This window comes from Helicoverpa zea, chromosome 19 (genome assembly GCF_022581195.2).
Source record: "Helicoverpa zea isolate HzStark_Cry1AcR chromosome 19, ilHelZeax1.1, whole genome shotgun sequence".
NCBI lineage: Eukaryota > Metazoa > Arthropoda > Insecta > Lepidoptera > Noctuidae > Helicoverpa > Helicoverpa zea.
The window spans coordinates 4,390,958-4,412,211 of NC_061470.1; the positions used below are offsets into that span (position 1 = coordinate 4,390,958).

The following is a 21,254-nucleotide window of genomic DNA, read 5'->3' on the forward strand; positions in this document are numbered from 1 at the left end:
GCTCGTGAGGACCGTGGACGAGCCGTACCCACTTGCAGGTTGATACCGTATCTGATACGTTACGTGCTACACTTCTAAGTGAGTACCCAGCTTAACGTTACATCATGGTACGCGTGTCAAAACAATGTGCTCGGCATCCATTGGCGCCAATGATCTCGATTAGGGTTGCCACTTTATAAGAACTAGCCGTTTTCGCGCGGTTTCACTCGCGTCCCGTAGGAACTTCTGCACGAACCCGGATAAATAGCATAGAGGATATAGATAGAGTCTTTGACAGCTTTTGACCTTCCTCGACAAATTGGCTATCTAACACTGAAAGATTTTTTCACATCGGACAGTACTCCCTGAGATTATCGCGTTCAAACAAAAAAACAAATTTTAATTGAATACCTTTCTCCAGTACTTGTGTGGAAATTAATTTTAGCTACAACAGTCATGCAAGTTCTCTCTTCGTAGCAATAATGTATTTTCAATGAATCGCATACACACTCAAACTAATAAAACATTTACCCTAACTCAGTTTTAAACATACAACACAGCAGCTGCAGTAGAAAAAACGTTCATATCTTACAACGTAGGTACTCTAACTTTTCCTAATTAACTGAATTGCACTTCACTCTGTGAACACAGACTAACATTACCGTATTTGCTACCACTTGAGTTTACCTTTATTCTCTTTAGTTTTGTGCCCGTAGGAATGCGCAGAGCTACCAATGCTGAGTAAAATATCAGTTGAATGAATAGAATTTCTCATCTGTAGGTACCTAGGTTAATCTGCGATCTGCTGTCCTTGATACCATATCGGTCATGGAACCTTAGAATTACTTAGAAATTCCTTAAAAGTTTTGGAACTCTTTTTTGTAAAATTGCCTCTCAACAAAATTATGATTTCCTGCATGATTTTTGTACTTATCCAACAATTCAGTACAAGATTTGGTTAATAATGCTAAACGATAGGTAACTTCATCTGATTGTCCGTAATCCCGTCTGGCTCGAATTGCAATTCCGAATTACGATATTCCTGCAAAAGATTGGCCTTAAATAATAATTGAATGTCTCGCGGTCCCTTTATTCTCGTAATTTGATTATACCATAAAGGACCTACCAAAACCACCAATTTTAAAGACAAGCCATTTTTGCAAATATGTATGTATCAAGCTGACAATTTTCTTCTATAGATTTTCAACCTTTTCACAATAGTGGAAGGTTAATGTTCGATTGGTAAAATTTTAAAGATTCGGGGAGGTTGCCTTGCGTCTGTATAAGTACTTTCTTATTGTTAGCACTATAGGTACATATTTACTTGTTTTCCATACAAACGACAACATGCCAGCTGATAAAACTGTACACTAAAGAGACAGTAAATTGACCCACAAAACGGTCGCTTTCGAATAATATTTTATTCGGTATTATTTTATCTGGCAACCCTGATCTCGGTGGTCTGTTGCCAACATTGTGACATGCTGTCATTGAAACGTAACTGAAACGTTATCGCAATCTTACTTAACCGTTGTTGCGGTTTTTGCTTAAATTATATCAGTTTTTACCGGTTCATGAGGTCATAAAATAAAAGTATTTGTTTGGATACCACCCTGTTATGCACCACATTGATAGAACGACGAAAAACTTGAGTATCTACTTAAAAACTAACACATATGTGTTATCGAAGGCAAGAAAGACAAGCGAACCAATACCTAGCAATATTTTCCATAAAATATGTCATATTTCGATCAAAATAATATGTATTCAAAAGTCCAATTATACAATACTATGTATGAGTAAATACGGTTACGTTCATGTAATATTTTGTAACAAAATGTCTCATTATATTCAAACACGAACGTTACGCCCCCAAATAATTAGCTACGGACATTAAAAAAAATATAAATTCCAATTACAAAATACCTAGGTATATATTTTAGCTTTGCAATAAATTATTCAATAGTGCGTGTAAAAACGTTATTGTTATTGTAATACTGCAATTAAAATACAAACAAAATTATTGCGCAGACAACGTGCTACTAAGCATAAAATAATTATGTCTGTGCTATCCAGTTTTTCACGACGATACTTTTATTTAGACACTACACGTCATACGCCATTTCCTATAACAATATTAGTAAGGCTTTTAACTACCACCTATTTCCAAAGAACAAAAATTCTAATACCCACAAACTACATATCAAGATCTGCCCCAACCCAAAAGCCGTGTAAATTCATCAATAATTCCTAAAAATTACGGTCATTCTGACCCCATGCTTCGTACAACAATACTGCAAGTTGGGGAGGGTTGATGAGCATCGGGGCCGTTTAGACCTATTTGTGTTGATTAAGATGCAGTAGCCAGTCGAAGGTTAGACAACTATTCGGACGTTATTGATTTTTCCCTAACATGCAGACTGCAGTGGTTTTGGGGTTGAAAATAGCATTTGGGCGCGTCGGTAGACGAATTTGCCGAGTGATTTTGCGTTTTGAAATCGGAGAGATTTTGTTAGTAGAATAGAATATGGTAATATGGGGTTTGATATTTAAGGGTGGTATCTACTATTTACACGAATAAAATGTGTAAGTTCTGATCATACTTTGGATAAGTTGTCGACTTCGTCCAATGTACCTCATGGATACAAAGAGATTTCATAAAAGTTTAATTATGTCGAAATCAAAATGAGCCCAAACACAATATTTGATAAGTCTGATACTTATACGGTATAAGTTATACCAATCGAAGAAACTTCAAGCTGTTTTAAATTCAAACACCTGTCTGGCTTAAATTTCGCGAGACAGGTGGTAAAATCCGGATTTCAGATAATACGGTAAAGACGCAAAACACTAAAAAATCTGCGTCTTATTTATTCTCCCGTACAGGACTTTTCGGTACCTACCTAATGTACCTATTACAACTTACATGGTAAATTAACACAATATTTTTTTTACTACTAAAAGTACTAATAGTCACAACTACTTACACACACACACACATACCCAATAGGGTAGTGTCCAGGGTCGAAATAATGAAATAATATTTAGTCCGCTTTTTAGATAATCAAAAAATATTGGATACGTATTTTTTCTTTTTTTAATTAAACATAAAATGACAAAGATAATACACTTCAAAAATTAGGAGTGGGGGCCTTTTACGTCACAGTGTCCTGAAAATTGTAGCAACTTGTGACGTCACACTCAACTTTAACACGCTATATCTTAACAAGTTCTGATCCAATTTAAAAAAGAAAAAATACGTATCGCTTAATTTTGGACAATCTACAAGACGGACTAATTATTATTTTTTAGGAAACTAGCCTATTACTCCACAACACTAGTACCTACCTAGTTCATTGAATAGGCTACAAGTCTGTTCTCGTCGGTTGGTCCTCATTGTATTTCAAGAGTCGACTGCGTCCCTTTGATCTGATGCAGGGGGCTCGTAATGCCTAGCCGGAGAATTATTTTCTAGACATTCATTGACAGCTACGCCCCGAGCTAGGAGGGTTTTAGAAAAGAGTTTTTATTTTCGCGTAAATTGCCTGGGTATTTGTTCGATTCTGCAAAAAAATACTGACTTCAACAGTAGCGTAAGCAATATGATAGTTTAAAGACGGAAAAATTACGTACTGCTGAAAGTGAAAAGAAAAACCTTTTCTTTGCTGATATTATAAAGTTGAAGAATATGCTTTTTACACGCTAATTATCCTGGAGCTCGTAGTTCTCACGGCAACAAGGGAAAGCAAATCTAGACATGATTAGGCACATTCAGTGAGAGTATAATGCATAATTGTATACCTATTAGTACCTAAGATAAAAGTAGATATCACATACCTAATCGCTTACATGATACAGGTAATTCTACTCTACTCGGAACCGCAGCACCTGAAATCAAACTGCCAAGTCCAAACCATCACTATAAAATTACAACCAGTACCTACATTTTCAAGAGTATCAGCAACGTTCACTGCTATTAATTTAATATTAATTAATTACTCTCCTCCATAATATGGTTGAACCATCACGTACCCACGAAGGTACTTTCATATGTGTGAATATTGAAATGTGCTTCCGATTCCGTTGAGAGGTTTCCAATACCGATGATGGGAGGCTATTTCCATGAGAGTGATTGAAATTGACGTATGGAAAACATGCATGGTTTTTACAGACTGGGTAAAGAAATATGTGTTTTCTGCTTTACGCCACAATATTGAAAACTAGATTTTGCTCATGTTTCGTCCACGAACAGAAGGACCTGTCTCTTGACGGGATAAAAAGTAGTAATAACAAATTTTTGCAATTCTAAAAGGAGACCTGGATATGCAGACATCTTGCCAGCATAACTTTAAAATAGCTTTAATTCACACCAAAATAATTTCGCATATACCAGTCCTGTAATGTAGCCAACATTAAAATTAATGTTAAAACAAATCCTGAAACATCTGAAACAGAGGAACCATTCATTAATTTTACAGGCGGCAGCTCGTCGACCCATGTTCGTCTAGACGGTCCTATACTATGTTGTGAGTAGTTATATAGTCGTACAAGTAGCGCTGCAGTCGGGACTTTACTATTTACGTGACTGTTAGATAGCTTGGTGTGGGATCTAGGCTCTGGACTAATGAGGCGGGAATATATTTTGAAAATTTTAAAAAGGATGCTGTCGTAGATAAAAGTTAGGGAGCTGTAATTATTTTTTTTTTTTTCGGTGACTGTAGCATGACGTGTTCACGGGAAGAATTACTCGTTTATGAGGTTAAAAGGATGTTGGTCATCTGCCATTAAAAAAAATAACTTTTATACAGTCGGCTAAAGAAAAAAAGCCTCATGGTGATTTTATTATTGTACGAATTCATACTGAAACGTGTGTCAGTCACAGCCAGTTCAGAAAAAAAAAATCTCGTCGAAAACGTAGTTAGGACTCGTTAGCACTCTTCAGTGCATAAAGCCAATTTAAAATCCGATTCCAGTTGGGAAATGGAATTCAGCTTCTAATCCATTTTGTTACCTACAGTAGTCTGATTGACGTATTTTTTCGATAACTTCTGAAATGATTCCCATAAGATTGTCACATTTGCTCACAAAATGCTTTATTCCACTGACTTCAAAAAAATACCTAGTTTATCCATGAAGGGTTATAAGAACCTACAAAAAAGGTTTTTTTGGTTTTAAACACACTTTGAACAACGGCTGTTTCTGTTAGCACTATTATGAGCTTGCCACACGTTTCGGAAACAAAGTTCCATAATTGTGATCGCTCGTGGCAGTTTGTCTATTAATTCAAGTGAACAAATATTCATATTTAGTTGTTTACTGACAATTCCTATATAGTTTTTGTTATTGATGGATGGAAATAAATTAATCACCATATACATTTTTAAGCAATCTCATCTTTTTAAAATGATTTTGTATGTAGTTGTCAGTGTACATTGTTTTAATTGCTAGACCGCAACACATTCAAGTTCGATATTATTGTTCACATTTCATTTGAAAGATATATTTCAATAAAGTTTGGAAGAATGGGTTACTATTTTACTAGTATAGCTTAGGATAATTTTTCAACAAAAACAAGAGCAGTACTTATAGTAAATTTTTATTACAATAAGATCAGTAAGGCGATTATCACACTGCCCCGCATGATGCAGCGCATCCACGCACTAGGATGCGTTTTTTTCCGTTGTATAGAAATATCTCCGTTTGTATGGAAAACACGCATAGTCCAACACACTGAAAATGCATCCACGCGCGTTCATGCGGATCACGCACATACATGCGGAGAAACACGCACCCCCGCGCGTAGGTGCGGGGCGAGACGCAAGGTATGGCACACTGAATCCCGCAATGCCGCGCGTGATTTTGAATGGGCGTGACGTGTATATTTGAAAATGGAACTCGCTGTGCGTGAATTTACAAAACGCACCTACGCGCGTGAGTGCGTGAAAAACCCGCACGATGATGCAGATCTGCACTCCCGCAGGAACGCGCGTAGGTGCGTCGACACGCAAGATGCAGCGTGATGCGGGGCAGTGTGAAGATCACCTAATACCATACGTATCTGTTCAATAAAACATTATTTAATAACAATTTTTTACATACTCTGTAAGTCAAAAGTAATATACTACACTATAGGTCTTTATCACAAGACCGGAATATAATAATATCCATATTTTCATTATATTTCTGGGTAAAAGAGAAAAAAGTTTTAGTTACAAAAATTGCCACTGGCGCTGGTTGTATGAAGATTTAAAGTTCAAAAATATATATTTTTTAATATCCAGGTGTTATATAGTTTCTTAGTTATTGAAAAACATGATTTATATTGAGGCAACATCTTGAAAATTAAGTTTTCATACAACCTAGCATATTTGGTGGGTGTTTTACCATGACTAGTGGTCATAGACCATTTTATTACTATAACTTCAGCCAGCATTTTCAGAAAAATGTATTCTTCATTAAGAAGCCACTAGTATATAGTATTGCAGTTCCATAGTTGACATCTAGCCTCTAGCAGAACAACCGAATAATTAAGAACAATCCATTGAGGATAAAACACATGTTTAGGATACTTCATGCTCCCATTATAAATAGGTGTTAAAAATTAAGGTTCTTATCAAAACTTTGCATTTCATATTTAGCAATAACATTACAAACTTCCATCTTGACTTTAGGTATTAAATTAGGCTGTAACTTTTTGACACTGGCCGCCATACTGCGGAAAAATACATCTACTTCATTGGTGTTTTCTTTTAATATTTTTTCTATGAGTTTGTCTATGGTTTGTGACCTTTGTTCTTGTTGTTTTGTGTCTTCAACATACTGGATTGTGTTCGTATTTACTATTTTTGGCCCTTTCATGAGTATAGGTTTAGGTAATATTTTTATAGGTGGCACATTTTTAGGCACAGGTATTGCTTTTTTTCTGCCTCCATTCTTCCTGCATATCTTCTTTGGAGGTTCTTCTGTTGTTTCTGTTTTTGGTAGAATTTTTAAGAAAGGTTTAAGCGGTAGTTGAGGTCCGTCGACAACAGTGATCTGAAATTTATAAAGAGTTGTTTTAATACAACATTTATACACAATTCTCTTAAAAAAAATATTATGAAATTCCAATGCTGTTGGTTACAAACAACCAATCAACCTATTTATAAACTGATCCATGTAGCTTAGATACAAGTCTTACTAATGCTATTAGCACTAAAAACTTCACCCACTTTTGTCATAATAGTTCAATGAACTATTCTATAAATATGCCTTAAATCAGTGTGAAATGACCATCACCTCATAATACTCCTGGTTATCAGTAATAACCTGCTGCTCAGCGCCAACCGACTCATCCTGAGCCGGTTGTTCCTCCTGCGTCTCCTCCATTTGTACAGTCTCTTCAGTATTTTCCACCAGTACCGAGTCTAGGAACTGAAGCTTCTCGTAAAGGAAGACCTTGGTCCGATGCATAGTCCCTAGACGTTTGATGCGGGTGTAGCCATCTCGGAGACCTCTCCAGCGCTTCTTGCATTCCTCAACTGAAATCAGTGGACAAATTAATTAGTTCTTTTTGTAATATTGTAGTGTTTTTATGATAAGATGCTCTAATATTAATGACACCAACTTGCTTTATCTCGTCTTACCTACTTGTTAATTAAATTTAAGACTTAGTAATTGCACCATATGGTGTTACTAAGTTAGTTTAGTATTTGAAATGTTTGTAATATTAATAAATTAGATATAATTAATGCATAGGCTTGTAACTAGTTTCTGAATAAATTATGAAAAGATCACTTTTAATTTTTGTGTATCATAAAATTTATTCATAGAATGATTCTGCAAGAATGCGAATTCTATTTATTTTTAGTATTTCAAGCCACCTTTTTGTTTATTTGCTCATTTCTTATCATGAACACCTTAGACACAAGTCTACCTACGTCATCTAATATTGATTGAAACGTACATTTACAAGGCCAAACATACGATACTTTTACAAACCAAAGTTTATTTACTTTAAAATTGTAATGACAACCGCAATCAGCTGATTTTACAACGGGTCTAAAATAGATTTCTATTGAGCAATACGTAGGCAATGAGTCTTCAAGCGTTCAAAAATAGGTCACCGTATGTATTATTGCGAATAGGCACAATTTTTCGAGCTTATTTCGACAAACATGACGACAATCTACTAGTTTTTCAAATTCCCATTCAAAATCTCATATGCCTTGCGGTTGTCCTACGCAGCACGGCAGTTTCATAGCAAAAAAAAAAAAACGAAAGAACGCTCACCTGGCTTCGATAGTTGCTCCGCTATTTCCTGCCATGTAGATTCCCTCGCTAATATGTTTTTCCGAGACGGATCGTAAATGTTGTACAAGAAACTATGAGGCTGCACTAAATCCACGAGCTGTTCGTCCTCCTCCGATGTCCAGCCAACCGCATTCAAAGGCATCTTCAACTATCCGTTTTCGCTTGCGTCAGATATCTAAACAATATGTCCGCCGCCTATCACAGGAACGAAAATAGTCGCGCTGCGCAGCACGACGTCACAACCCAGCGATGTTGCTCTTTTGTTTGTGCATTCCTTCGTTCTCATTGGTCGTTTGTATGACGTTGTGGAAAGGCACTGCCTCAGTCGCGCCATCTAGCGGCGAATAGCGGTTTTACTGTTAGTGCGTCCCCTGCATAAGTTTGTGAAAACTAGTGATGCTTTTACTCGATACTAGATGGTGTTTGTTTCTAAAAGTGAGATGATGTAGTTGATTTTTCGTCGTTCGTTATTTAACCACAATAAAAAACAATCTGGATTTTATAACAAAATATGCATGCCTTAAAATACTATTAGAACAATATCTACGGACTACTACAAATCGGTTCACGGAATCGGTTCCTTCATTCGTCTGCTCGGACGGATGGATGCTTCCGCTCCCGAATATAGCCAAAGTTTCTTCAATCAGTGTTACTTATTTACTTACCTATTTAATTTAATACATAAAAAATACTTAGGTATTAATTTGTTTGAAAAAATAAACAAATACGTTCGGCTACCGGAATGTATTTTTTTATATCAGGTTACGAACAAAACAGGAGATAATAAATAGTTAGTAACAATCAAGAATTTTGCTGTGGTTCTAAGTAACAACTTGGGCTAGGCTAATTTCATATTTTTTTTCGAAAACTGTAATTTTTGGTACGTTTTCACAGTTGCACACTTGCACTCTCAAAGTAGGTACCTACTCCTTGTCTTCCTAATTCTATTCTTTCTTACAAAACTATCTAAAAACGAAACCACATACGTAATAAACAAGTTTTTAAAAAAATCCTAGACGAATTTAAAACTTTAAAATAATCTGTGTTTGATCTACACTATCGGTCATAGATTAGATAGTTAAGTGTCGCATGAAGTTGCATCACAGATTTTTTTTAAAATAGAACTTTCTTCAGCATTTTGTAAGTGTCGAGCCATGTACCTACTATTTTTAGTACCAACATAATTTGTAACATGCTGTTATCTACATAGGTATATGATACCCAGTAGGAAAAGCCTCTTAAAAAACCCATGAATGCAATAATCTATATCTATACCAATACATATAATTGTATATAATAACCTGAGATAATAACAAAGATACTTTATATAATAATAGCAAAGAAACCTACACTCTTCCCGAGTAACATAGGCTATACTTTATCCCGGCACGGGCAGTAGCTTCCATGGGACACGAGTGAAACTGCGGGAAAGTGACTAGTCTCAATGACTAATAGGATATGACATAACTTGTTCAGTCTAGGTACTTAGACAATGTGATCAGCCGTTTTGCACTGTTCTACCCAATATCATTGGAATTTGGCCTAATTCACGAAAGCGTTCACTAGTTTACTGGTTATCTCAACTATTCAGTGCTTGCTGAACTGAATATTGGAATTCTTGTACAGAATACTCTGGTTAGGTGACCTACTAGCTTGGAGGCACGTTATTGTAGGATCGCAAACTTCCTAATATAGTCATCTATTTTTGTAGAACTGGACTTAGGCCTAAGTTCGCAATATAAGCGTCAGTTTTAATAAAACATCTGATAACTAGGCATATTTACGTTCAATTTTCAAAGTAAACAGTTGTTTGAAAAAAATGGACGTCAGTGAACATGGGCCTAGTTAAGAACATATTGAAGTTTTCCTAACTGGTTGTTCTCTCCAGTTACACTTACGTCCCAATGAAACTACTTGCCGCATCCGGATGAGTAGCAGCGCAGGTATATTATGTTATTCTGATGTATAAGCTATTGAAGAATTATCAAACTCCGTCAGTTGTTTTTCGTTTAGAATAATATGTAGAATCCATTTATCGACACCTAACCTCCCCACTCAGAGTCATTTAATGGTTACTTAAGCCATTCCTTAGTGAAGGATTTGTATGACATTCCGTCACTAAGGAGTGACTTAAGTAATCATTAAACGACTCTGAGTGTGGCAGTAAGACTCTTTTAAAGTTTCCACACACTCAACATTTTACGTTAATTAGTATGTGTGTGTGTGTGTGTGTCCTCAAGTGTGTTATTAAAACTTTGATTACAAAGTTGGTATAATCAAATAGTTACGCATGAAATACAGATTCTATACATGGGGTAGCCGATGAAGTGTATATCCGTTCACGCTACTAATGCTCTTTATAGCTATTTCTGTGCTATGGAAGTCGTGTGTGTTCTGACGTATATTTTGGAATTGAATTTGATGTTTTATGATTAAGTTGCATACAGGAAATTAGTTGAGAGGTATGAGAATGTATTCATTTGTATAGTGAAAGATACTTGTATCTTTTTCATGATATTAATTTAGTTCGGCTAGCAGTTTGAATTGCAGAAGCTAATTCAAGATGAGTTAGTTTTTAATTAGGCTTTATATTTGTCAAATGAATCCAAATATATGGTTTTAAGAAACATGACAAGTTAACTTTAAAAATGAACAAGATTGTTTCAATCGACTTTCTCAAAAAATAGAGAAGACTCATCATTTCAGATGTAGGATGCCACTGCTAAAAAAAATTCTGCCACCGCCTCCATTATTGTTTGTTATGTTTTCATTACAATATGTTGTCAATCGATTTTCTTTTCAGGTTTTCTGACCCATAGGGAGTATATGGATTTTCCAATAAAAGATCGAATTAAACAAAAAAGCGGTTATTTGCCCAAAATCTTATTCCTTACCATGGGCAATATATTTTGTCCTTACGCTAAACCTCAGTTTATTCTAAACCGCTTATTTTTCATACATGGCACCGTAACTACAAAGGTTTAACATTCCCCAAAACTCATAACACCTAAAGTGTTTTACCTACCTATTACGTAAAATACCTGCATCATCTAAGGAAGAGATTTAGTTAACATCTCACGTTATCTCCGTACACGATGTTTGTAGTAGATACGGAGATACGCCCAACTAAGCTCACAAGCTAAACAGTTAAAATCTGCGTCGCGAACGGTGCGCACGCGTCGGTCGCCGTTACTACGAACACGAATATCGAACTTAGAACGATCTTTTAAAATCGGAATCAGTTGCTTCAAATCTTCGAATACATCGGTATTTTTGTGAAGTTTCCGTTGTTGTTTATCGATATATTTAATCGATTTATTTTTGTATCGATTATAAAAGTTGTAAGTGTAGTGTTGTGTTTGAGTGTCTGGTTTCAACGGTGCATATCGGCTTCTTAATTTGAAAAGTGTAATTGAGCAACACTTAAGCCTAAATCAGGAATTTTGACAGTTGTCAACGTGACATCTGTCAACTGTTTCACGCTCGTTATGTTGCAGTCGTTTTGACATTGTAATTTAATGTATTCTAGTGTTGGTTAATTGATTAAGTAATGGACAGGTTTAACTTGTAACTGGATGGTGCGACAGACGCGGTTTAGATATTAGTGTGATAATAACTGTTATTAAACTTATCTATTTAGGTGATAATTAGCATATTCCGTTTGCTTAGGTAGCTGCAGGCACATAAGTCTGGGATATTATGGCTTGAGGATAATTCAGTTATTTGTTAGGTAACAAATAAAAACTTGTATATTTCACACCTTTCTTAGAAACTCTTTGCATTATTTATCATTTCAGGATTAGTATTTCTTGTAATGTCTAATCAGACTTATTCATAGTTTCAAAACAATTGCCCGCGCTATCTGAGCTATAACATCTCCATTGCTGAACACCTGAAATTGCTGGTCCGTCTTAAGCAAGCGTGGTGATTAGCGCTCGATCCTTCTCTGTGTGAGACGAGGCATGTGCCTTGCAGTGGGAAAGTGAAAAGCGTGATGATGCTGATGATGTCCTCGACGATATTCCTAAAAAATAAGACTATTCAGAGGCATAAGGCAAATATCTATCTGCAAAAAAATTATAAATGTGATAACTATTTCTTTTGATCGGAGCCCTAACAGAAGAAAAATCAATAGCTTTCAGACTTAGTGCTTAGAATAACTTACGTAGGTAGGCACCTTAGGGAGTCGGCGACGTATGCCCAGCATTAAAATTGGAGTAAGCAAACAGAGGTGTCTGGGACTATATTTGTCCTGACTGACCTTTTACTAAGGATTTTTATTATTTTTGAAGATTTAAAGCACCATATTTTGGTTTAGGTGTCGAAGGTTAATGAATATTTTTGATAATTTCTTGCCTATCTTGTTTACCGTGCCTACATAAAATAAATGTAGATTGATATATGGTACAAGGTATTTTTAAATGAAGATTCTTCAATTTCCCACCCCTCCTAATTCCCATTTAGATACTTAGAAATCGTTGGTAACATCGTCATAACGACTTTACTGACGTCAAGGTGTAAACTACCATATCCCGACAATGTTATCCGGCCAATTTCTGTTCATCTAGTTAGTAGAATACGTCACTTTTTTGCATTTGGCATGAATATTCATTTGTTTTATTAATTCATGTGATCTGCCTAGCCTTTTCCCAATTGAGTATATTCGGATCGGTTTCCAGTCTAACCGGAGGCAGCGCAGTACCAATGTTTTATTAGAACGACTGCCTATCTGACCTCTTCAAGCCAGCTACCCTTGCAGCCCGATACCCCTAGGTAAAATATAATACCGTCTAAAAGTAATAAGTTGGACCTTACTCCTTTTCTACTTTTTATAATAGTTCTGCAGGCTATTATTCTAGAAAACCTTATTCATAATTCACCAAAACACCCAGTCTACATGACTCTATGTAGCTACTAACTTGTCACATATTTATGTGGTGGTCACGCAAAAAGACAATGGACGAGATCCCTCGGAAGTCGCGGAATGCGTTTGCGCGGTGGAACTGTCGCTATAGAAGGGAAGAAGGATTAGGGATGCCAATTCTGTATTTGAGAATTACTTTACATTTTACTTACGTCTGCAGCCCAGACGCAAGTAAAATGTAAGCTTTCATGTATCTATTGTAAAATATTTGACGACAAGAGAAAGACATCTTTGCATCCTTAATAAATAATACTGTCATTATTTAACCGAATTTGAAAAAAAGAGGCTCTACGTCCGATTTTTTACTATGCTGAAATACTATATCGGAAGATGGTGTAGGTATGGTGCAAAATAAAAACTTAATAGACACTTGATGAAAAACACCTGGAAAGCATTAAAAGCCTAAAAACACATTTGGTGGCCGTTTGATGAAGATTCATCAATAACTTTCTGCTAAATCAATAGGCCGATAACTTACTCAACATAATTTTCCGCCAATGTCAATAAATTTCACCTTATAAGCCGTGAACAGTCATAAACGTAGGTGTATCAGTAAAAGTTGTAACATGAAAACAGTTCGTTGCACTATAGCCCATCAAAATAATAACCAACACGGAAGAATTACAATAAATCGATCATTAAACTTTCATTCGTTTTCAACTTAAAACAAAACTTTAATGTCTCGTCACCGGACATCCGTAGAGAGGGAAATAAATTCTTTAGAGTTATGGCAATAGTAAAATTCTGAGACGTGTAACTGGCAACCCTAATTGGGAAGTGGTAGCTTTGGTAGCTCCTTGCTAGATTATTTTCGTACGGTGAATATCCAGACGGCCGTCCGTGGAATGAAATGTGGCTCGCTTTATTTTTATTTCTATTAATTTTATTTAGGTACAGGTTGGAGATTTGAGGAATTTCCTTTCTAAGAGAGTTGGTTAAGATGTTTATCTGCCCTTAATTAGGATTGCAATCTGAGTGTATTTTTCCTGAAAACACCTTTGGGACTGACTATTACCAAATTAATCATTTTTAGGGTTCCGTACCTCGAAATAAAAAAACGGAACCCTTATAGGATCACTTTGTTGTCCGTCTGTCTGTCTGTCTGTCTGTCTGTCTGTCTGTCTGTCTGTCTGTCTGTCTGTCTGTCTGTCAAGACCCTTTATCTCAAGAACACGTGGACGCATCAAGCTGAAATTCACATGAAATACTCAGGTCTGTTGTCCCTTTAAGCTGTGAAAATATCAAACTTCTAAGCCAAGCCAATCAAAAGATACAGCCGATTATGTCGATATTTTCAGCAAATTTTCGACACTCGCAAAGGAATCAAAACCTACAGGATACTTCCCGTAAACTCAGAGCCTTGAAATTTGGCATGAAGCATTGTCATATAATGCAAATATAGGAAAAATTTCGAAAATCTCATTTTTTTAGTTATATAATATAAAAAAAAATATTTTAATAAAATGTAACTTACTACCTTATTTCTCACGAACGAATAAAGGTATCAAATTGAAATTTATACCAAATACCTAAGTCTATTGTCTCTTTAGGCAGTGAAAAAATCAAACTTCTAAGTTAACGCGATCAAAAGATACAGCGGTTATACCGACACCTTAGACGAATTTCCGTCACACGCTAGGGAATCAAAACCTACAAGGTACTTCCCGTGAACTCAGAATCTTGAAATTCGCCAAGAAGCAACGTTATATAGTACAGATAAAGGAAAAATTGCGAAAATGATAAATTTGAAGTTACATAAAATATTACAAACTCTAAACTGTAAAAAATTTTAAATCATTCAAAGGTCATTGGGCACCTTAGTATGGAAACCATACCCACGGCGGATACGAACGAAATATAGCGCAGTGTCGTGATAAAGGCTCTGATTTACTATGGCATTAGTCGCATCAATGTGAACCATGGGAATCTAGAGAAAATCAGGTGTAAACATCAAATATTTTCCTCATTTCAATGGGGAATTTAAACAACCAAGTTTGACGGATTTGAGAAATCATTTCTTTGTAGTGAAAGAGTATACTCGCCGTTTATTTCCAATGTCATCAGGTCAGGATCTGATGACGGAAATCCTGAGAAATCGAGGGCAACTATCAGAAATTGTAGGCCCATAGGATTAAAACTTGATTCTCAGATGTATGTCTGGTGACTATCAAAGAGTGAAGGTTAGGAAGTTAGAGCTTACCTGATGATGGAGACGTGAGAAAGTCGAGAGAACTCCTCAACGGTATGTTTTAGTTACGTCGTGTTTGGGCTTATATTATTCGTATTGACGAGGACTTTTCACAAAAGTTAAAAATAAAAACTTTTTACAAAAAAAAAAACAACTTCTAAAAACAACAAGAAAACTGTTTATATGCATCGGTCTAGATCTCGGTGGTTAAATAAATATAGATGCATCCTCTAGACACCGACTTCTAGACCGATGCACCTAACATCTTTTTAATTTTTTTCTTGCTTTTGTTTTCTTGTTGCTTTTTAGGGTTCCGTACCTCGAAAGGAAAAAACGGAACCCTTATAGGATCACTTTGTTGTCCGTCTGTCTGTCTGTCTGTCTGTCTGTCTGTCTGTCTGTCAAGACCCTTTATCTCAAGAACGCGTGGACGTATCAAGCTGAAATTCACATGAAATACTCAGGTCTATTGTCCCTTTAAGCTGTGAAAATATCAAACTTCTAAGCCAAGCCAATCAAAAGATACAGCCAATTATGTCGATATTTTCAACAAATTTTGGACACTCGCAAAGGAATCAAAACCTACAGGATACTTCCCGTAAACTCAGAGTCTTGAAATTTGGCATGAAGCATTGTCATATAATGCAAATATAGGAAAAATTGCGAAAATCTCATTTTTTTAGTTATATAATATAAAAAAAATATTTTAATAAAATGAAACTTACTACCTTATTTCTCACGAACGAATAAAGATATCAAATTGAAATTTATACCAAATACCTAAGTCTATTGTCCCTTTAGGCAGTAAAAAAATCAAACTTCTAAGTTAACGCGATCAAAAGATACAGCAGTTATGCCGACACCTTAGACGAATTTCCGTCACACGCTAGGGAATCAAAACCTACAAGGTACTTCCCGTGAACTCAGAATCTTGAAATTCGCCACGAAGCAGCGTTATATAGTACAGATAAAGGAAAAATTGCGAAAATGATAAATTTGAAGTTACATAAAATATTAAAATATTATTTTTGCTTACACGACATAAAATATTTTTTTAATAATTATAAACTTACTACCTACCCTTTTTTACATGAACGCGTAGAGATATTAAAGTTGAAATTCATATCAAACACTTCTTAAATATAATTGCCTCTAAACTGTGAAAAATTTTAAATCATTCAAAGGTCATTGGGCACCTTAGTATGGAACACGGCGGATACGAACGAAATATAGCACAGTATAATGATAAAGGCTCTGATTTACTATGGCATTAGTCGCATCTATGTGAACCATGGGATTCTAGAGAAAATCAGGTGTAAACATCAAATATTTTCCTCATTTCAATGGGGAATTTAAACGACCAAGTATGACGGATTTGAGAAATCATTTCTTTGTAGTGAAAGAGTATACTCGCCGTTTATTTCCATTGTCATCAGGTCAGGATCTGATGATGGAAATCCTGAGAAATCGAGGGCAACTATCAGAAATTGTAGGCATGCATAGGATTAAAACTTGATTCTCAGATGTATGTCTGGTGATACTATCAAACAGTGAAAGTTTAGAGCTTACCTGATGATGGAGACGTGAGAAAGTCGAGAGAACTCTATGTATATTTAAAAAAATAAAAGATCCCATTAGTAGTGAATTCTCATCACCTAAAATAAAATAAGCTCCAACACTAGGTTACGTTATAAATTGTAAAGGAGTTCCCATAACTATATCTGATCTTTGCTATCGATGCCACAATGGCAGTTAAACCTATCTATGTGGAAAGTCTTCGCCAATACGAATAAAATAAGCCCAAACACGTGGTAGTTGCAACATACCGTTCAGAAGTTCCCTCGACTCTCTGTAGTCTCCATAATCAAATCAGCTCCAAACCTTCACTGTTTACAAGTACCCTCAAAAATACACTCACATGTCTGGTTTTGACTCGATGCGTGACTACAATATTCAAGAGTTGCCATCGATTTCTCAGGGTTTCCAGATCCTCATCAGAACCTGGTCATCCGAATTGGCATGTTCTTTCTTTATGAAAAGTCTTTAACAATAAAAACTAGCATTGCAACCTGTACAATCCTCTGAAACTGCTTGTCTTTTATATTTTTCAAACGATCCTGGACATTCGTCTCCATGGAATTTTAATAAAATATTTATATTCAAAGAAACGTCATACCATTCTCCACGATTTAAAACTACTTTGATTCATGTCCGCCACTTTTTACAAAGCGGGTCAGATATGCCCAATGACCTTTAAGACATAATTAGTTATTTTCAATCAGATTTCTGAATGATGACTATAAAATGTTGTATATAAATAACTTTAATAAAATAACTTTTACAAAGTACTGGCCTACTATTTTAGTTATATTATAAAATAAAATATATTAGCTATTTTGACTCTCACGAAATTACCATAACTATGATTGTTCTAAACTGAACGGTTGGCGCGAGACTCACTTTTTATCTATACAGGATTTGTACGGAACCCTCGGTGCGCGAGTCCGACTCGCACTTGGCCGGTTTTTATTTTATTTTCTTAATATTGTAAATGCGAAAGTAACTCTGGTCCGTCTACCGCAAATGTTAAAATGAATTTTGGTAGGTAGGTACTCAGAGTCTAAAGCCCTACAAAGGACATCGGCTATGCTTCAGCCGGGTGCGATAAGTAGATTGCTCGGAACCTCACGCCCATTGTTTAAGTAAAGTTGAGTTTAAATCTGTGTATGAACTTAAAAGTCTGCTATGACTCCTTTCACATATGATATGGAGAGGAAAATGTTAGGAGTGTTAGGACCATATCAGGTACAAATGCATAACATACAGCAATTTCTCGTCGTACATTTAAAAGGCTTCTTACCATAAAATCAGTTACAACAAATATTATTCTATCAAATTACAAGTAAACTAATACATAATGTATGTAAATAAGCCGCAGTAGTTTGTTTGCACAAAAATTTCTCTGCACTCGAAGAATGCCCACGCTGTGACAACCGGTCACCGGTCATCGGTGACAATATAGCTATGAATAGTTATGAAGAAAGGTTAACGTGTTAATATGTAGGCTTTTGTTATATAATATGTTTTACTTTTCCTTATATAGGTACTTTATAAATAACAGCGGTAAGATAGCTGAAAGGATATACTCACCTCATTTGCGCAGCCCTTTACCCAACTATATTGGGATCAGCTTCCAGTCTAACCATAAGTAGCTGAGTTTCAGTGTTTTACATGGAACGACTCCCTATATAACCTCCTCGTCCCAGTTACCCGGGCAACCCGTTATCCCTTGGTAAGACTGTTTGTCAGATTTTCTGGCTTCTGACTACCCATGATGACTGCTTAAGTCCCACCAATTGAACTCACTTTCCTTAACACAACTACAAACTAGCACGTCTTTAGGTAGCAAGTTTTAATATTTTGACATAGTTTTGCAGCATGACAACTTACCTAAGCGTTTATGAGCCGAGTATTAGTATTTAGTATTATATTTGTGAAGTTGCGTAATCTCAGCTTAATTTAAACTTCGTCCATCTTTCTTTCATTATTTTGGTAGCTTGAAGCTTCGTGGCTATACTGATAATTAAGCCAGTTATTACCATTGGTACTTGATGACCTGATGAAATAGTTTATTACTCGATATACACTGTTTATTGTGCTCAATTAATTAAAATTAATTATTCATTAAATCAAAGAACGTTTGATTGAAACTTGCTGTAATTTAAATAACAATTAAATGGGTGTGGTAGATAGCTGTCGAAAGATAGTTTGCATAATAATTGAGTACTTTACAATCAATAGTTTTATATAAGGGCTTTAGATTTGCCCTTAGTGTAATTAACCCGTATTCATCTCCAGTTCTAGAAAATGTATTTGCATTCTTTTGTCTAGAATCGATGAAGCTAGGACACTAAAGTGTTCTAAGACCACCTTTCCTAACAGTACAGGGACGCTTTAATCTGCATGTACCTTATTTCTGATGTTTTATTACCACTTTAAGCTGGTTAGAAAACACAATTAGTGCTTAGGCTTTGAATGCAGTGTATTAAATATGCAAGAAAAAGTTTGTCAATGAAAAACCGTTGGTTGCAAACATAACACATACCTACTTACTTATTAGTAGAAAAGCGAGTTTTTCTTCGATATCAATCAACATTTTTTTTCACCTGGCCTTCAGCAATTAAGCCTCAGATTTTTTGCCAATAATTGTTGCATGATTACCGCGCTTCATTTATCTTCTAAATCGAGAATTCTTGTGTACTCACGTCACAACAATTAGTGGGCCATGTTAATTTTCAAGTGTTTAGTGAAATCTAGAGATTTGACGCTAAACGGACGAAGCGAGCGTGAAATTGTATGTACAGTCGATGAAAATATAAGATTGGACTTGTGTTCGAAAAATATGTGTTAAGAAGAAAACATATTAACTTACTTTTGAAACCATATGTTTTTGCTCTACTTTGCCCAGCAATGTTTTAACGATCAAAGTAAAATTACGGCGTTCTTCAATAGAGAGTTTGTGCAATTTTAATTTTCATACCTCCTCCTCCGAGCCTTTTTCCCAAGATTGAAATAAAATTTTGGTCTCATCAATCATCGCGTGATAACATCCTCATTATCCAAAAGAAATGTAAGAGAAAATAAACTAAGCAATCAACAGCAATCTTACAAAAATCAACTGCTAATTAGTCACATGTTTTACATGATTTGTCTCAAGCAAACTATGTCACGCAATGATAATGAGCATATTTTAATGATGATGATGATGTCCTCCTAGCCGATTATCGGCTGCGGCGGCTGTTCTCATGTAATAAGATTAGCCAACTGCGCAGGACATAGTATAGTGCACAAGCAGTTGCGCAGACACAAGTGCACTCACTATTCCTTCTCTCTCATAGCCCTATGGGACGGCAATCCGACAAGATCGGAGAGTGATCAGGCACAGGACCGACATATTAATAAGATATATTTTAGTAAGATACTAGTGGCACAGATTACTAAATAGTTACCTAGTGGCCCGCAATACGTTCTTCGTTACGTATAAAGTCCACCATTTTGTTACAACAAATGTGACAAACGAAGAACCGCTCGACCGATTTTGTGCAAACTTCACATAAACCATCTACTAAATAGTCCGAACAAAGCCTAAACATTTATAAGTTTAGATAGGTGAGACCGTTCTTGCATTATAAAATTACAACGAAAAGTGGTATTAATTTTTACATACTTATAGTAAGATATTAATTCTATATGTAACAGTGTACACAGATTTCATTTGTTGTGTGTACTTTAGCGAAAGTGTGGGCAGTGCGGGGGCGGTTTTGTTTTCACTAGTTTAAAGTTGATAGTTGATAAGGTTGGGGTCGTAGTGACCGCGATTTGGGCAGCCACAAGGTAAATTGAAACGTCAATGCAATCGGAATACCATATAATCAATTTTTCCTAATATTTAATTAATGATTTTGAGTGAAAGAATAGAGATATAGAAACATATTCTTATGTATGATTATGATGCATCGTGTGTTAGAATACTTAGCCTAAATAATTGAAACGAGCAGCGAGCCTCAAGCATGTAGGCTTTGACGCTCTAATGCTTAAACACCACTTTACTTCGAGTCAACATACTTAAAATGCTTCGATGAATATCAATTTGAAGCGTAAAATAAAAGGATCCTTGCTTTACTTACCTAATAACGAAGTTCTATAAGCCACCACAATATACTACAATTTTCCCGAACACACCAATTTGATGCAGAAAAGCATCACTTTTATATAACTATCTTTCCTTTCATCGCTGTCTGTGAGACCTTACCCTGATAAGAGCCAGCCAATAAAGTCTTCGAGTTAACTGTTTTACGTTTTTTTTTTTTT

At 35.7% G+C, this 21,254-nt stretch overlaps 2 protein-coding genes across 5 annotated transcripts in view; one reads left to right on the forward strand and one right to left on the reverse strand.

The window, feature by feature from the left end:
- LOC124639901 (unconventional myosin-XVIIIa) overlaps positions 1 to 21,254 on the forward strand; it is a 260,942-nt gene that overhangs the window by 62,841 nt on the left and 176,847 nt on the right. Inside the window, exon 1 of one of the 4 annotated variants that reach the window (XM_047177414.1) lies at positions 11,402 to 11,538. The exons of 1 other annotated variant lie outside the window; for it this stretch is intronic. The gene's annotated coding sequence lies outside the window, so the exon portion shown is untranslated. Of the gene's footprint in view, positions 1 to 11,401; positions 11,651 to 21,254 lie in introns of those variants that run through there. 2 more of the 4 variants (XM_047177415.1, XM_047177416.1) reach the window with 2 other exon arrangements.
- On the reverse strand, positions 6,048 to 8,500 carry LOC124639902. Its single transcript, XM_047177418.1, has 3 exons — positions 8,251 to 8,500; positions 7,258 to 7,499; positions 6,048 to 7,014 (listed from the first exon to the last, which is right to left on the reverse strand). The coding sequence occupies exons 1-3, from the start codon at positions 8,411 to 8,413 to the stop codon at positions 6,574 to 6,576; spliced, it is 846 nt and encodes a 281-aa protein (XP_047033374.1). The 5' UTR covers positions 8,414 to 8,500; the 3' UTR covers positions 6,048 to 6,573.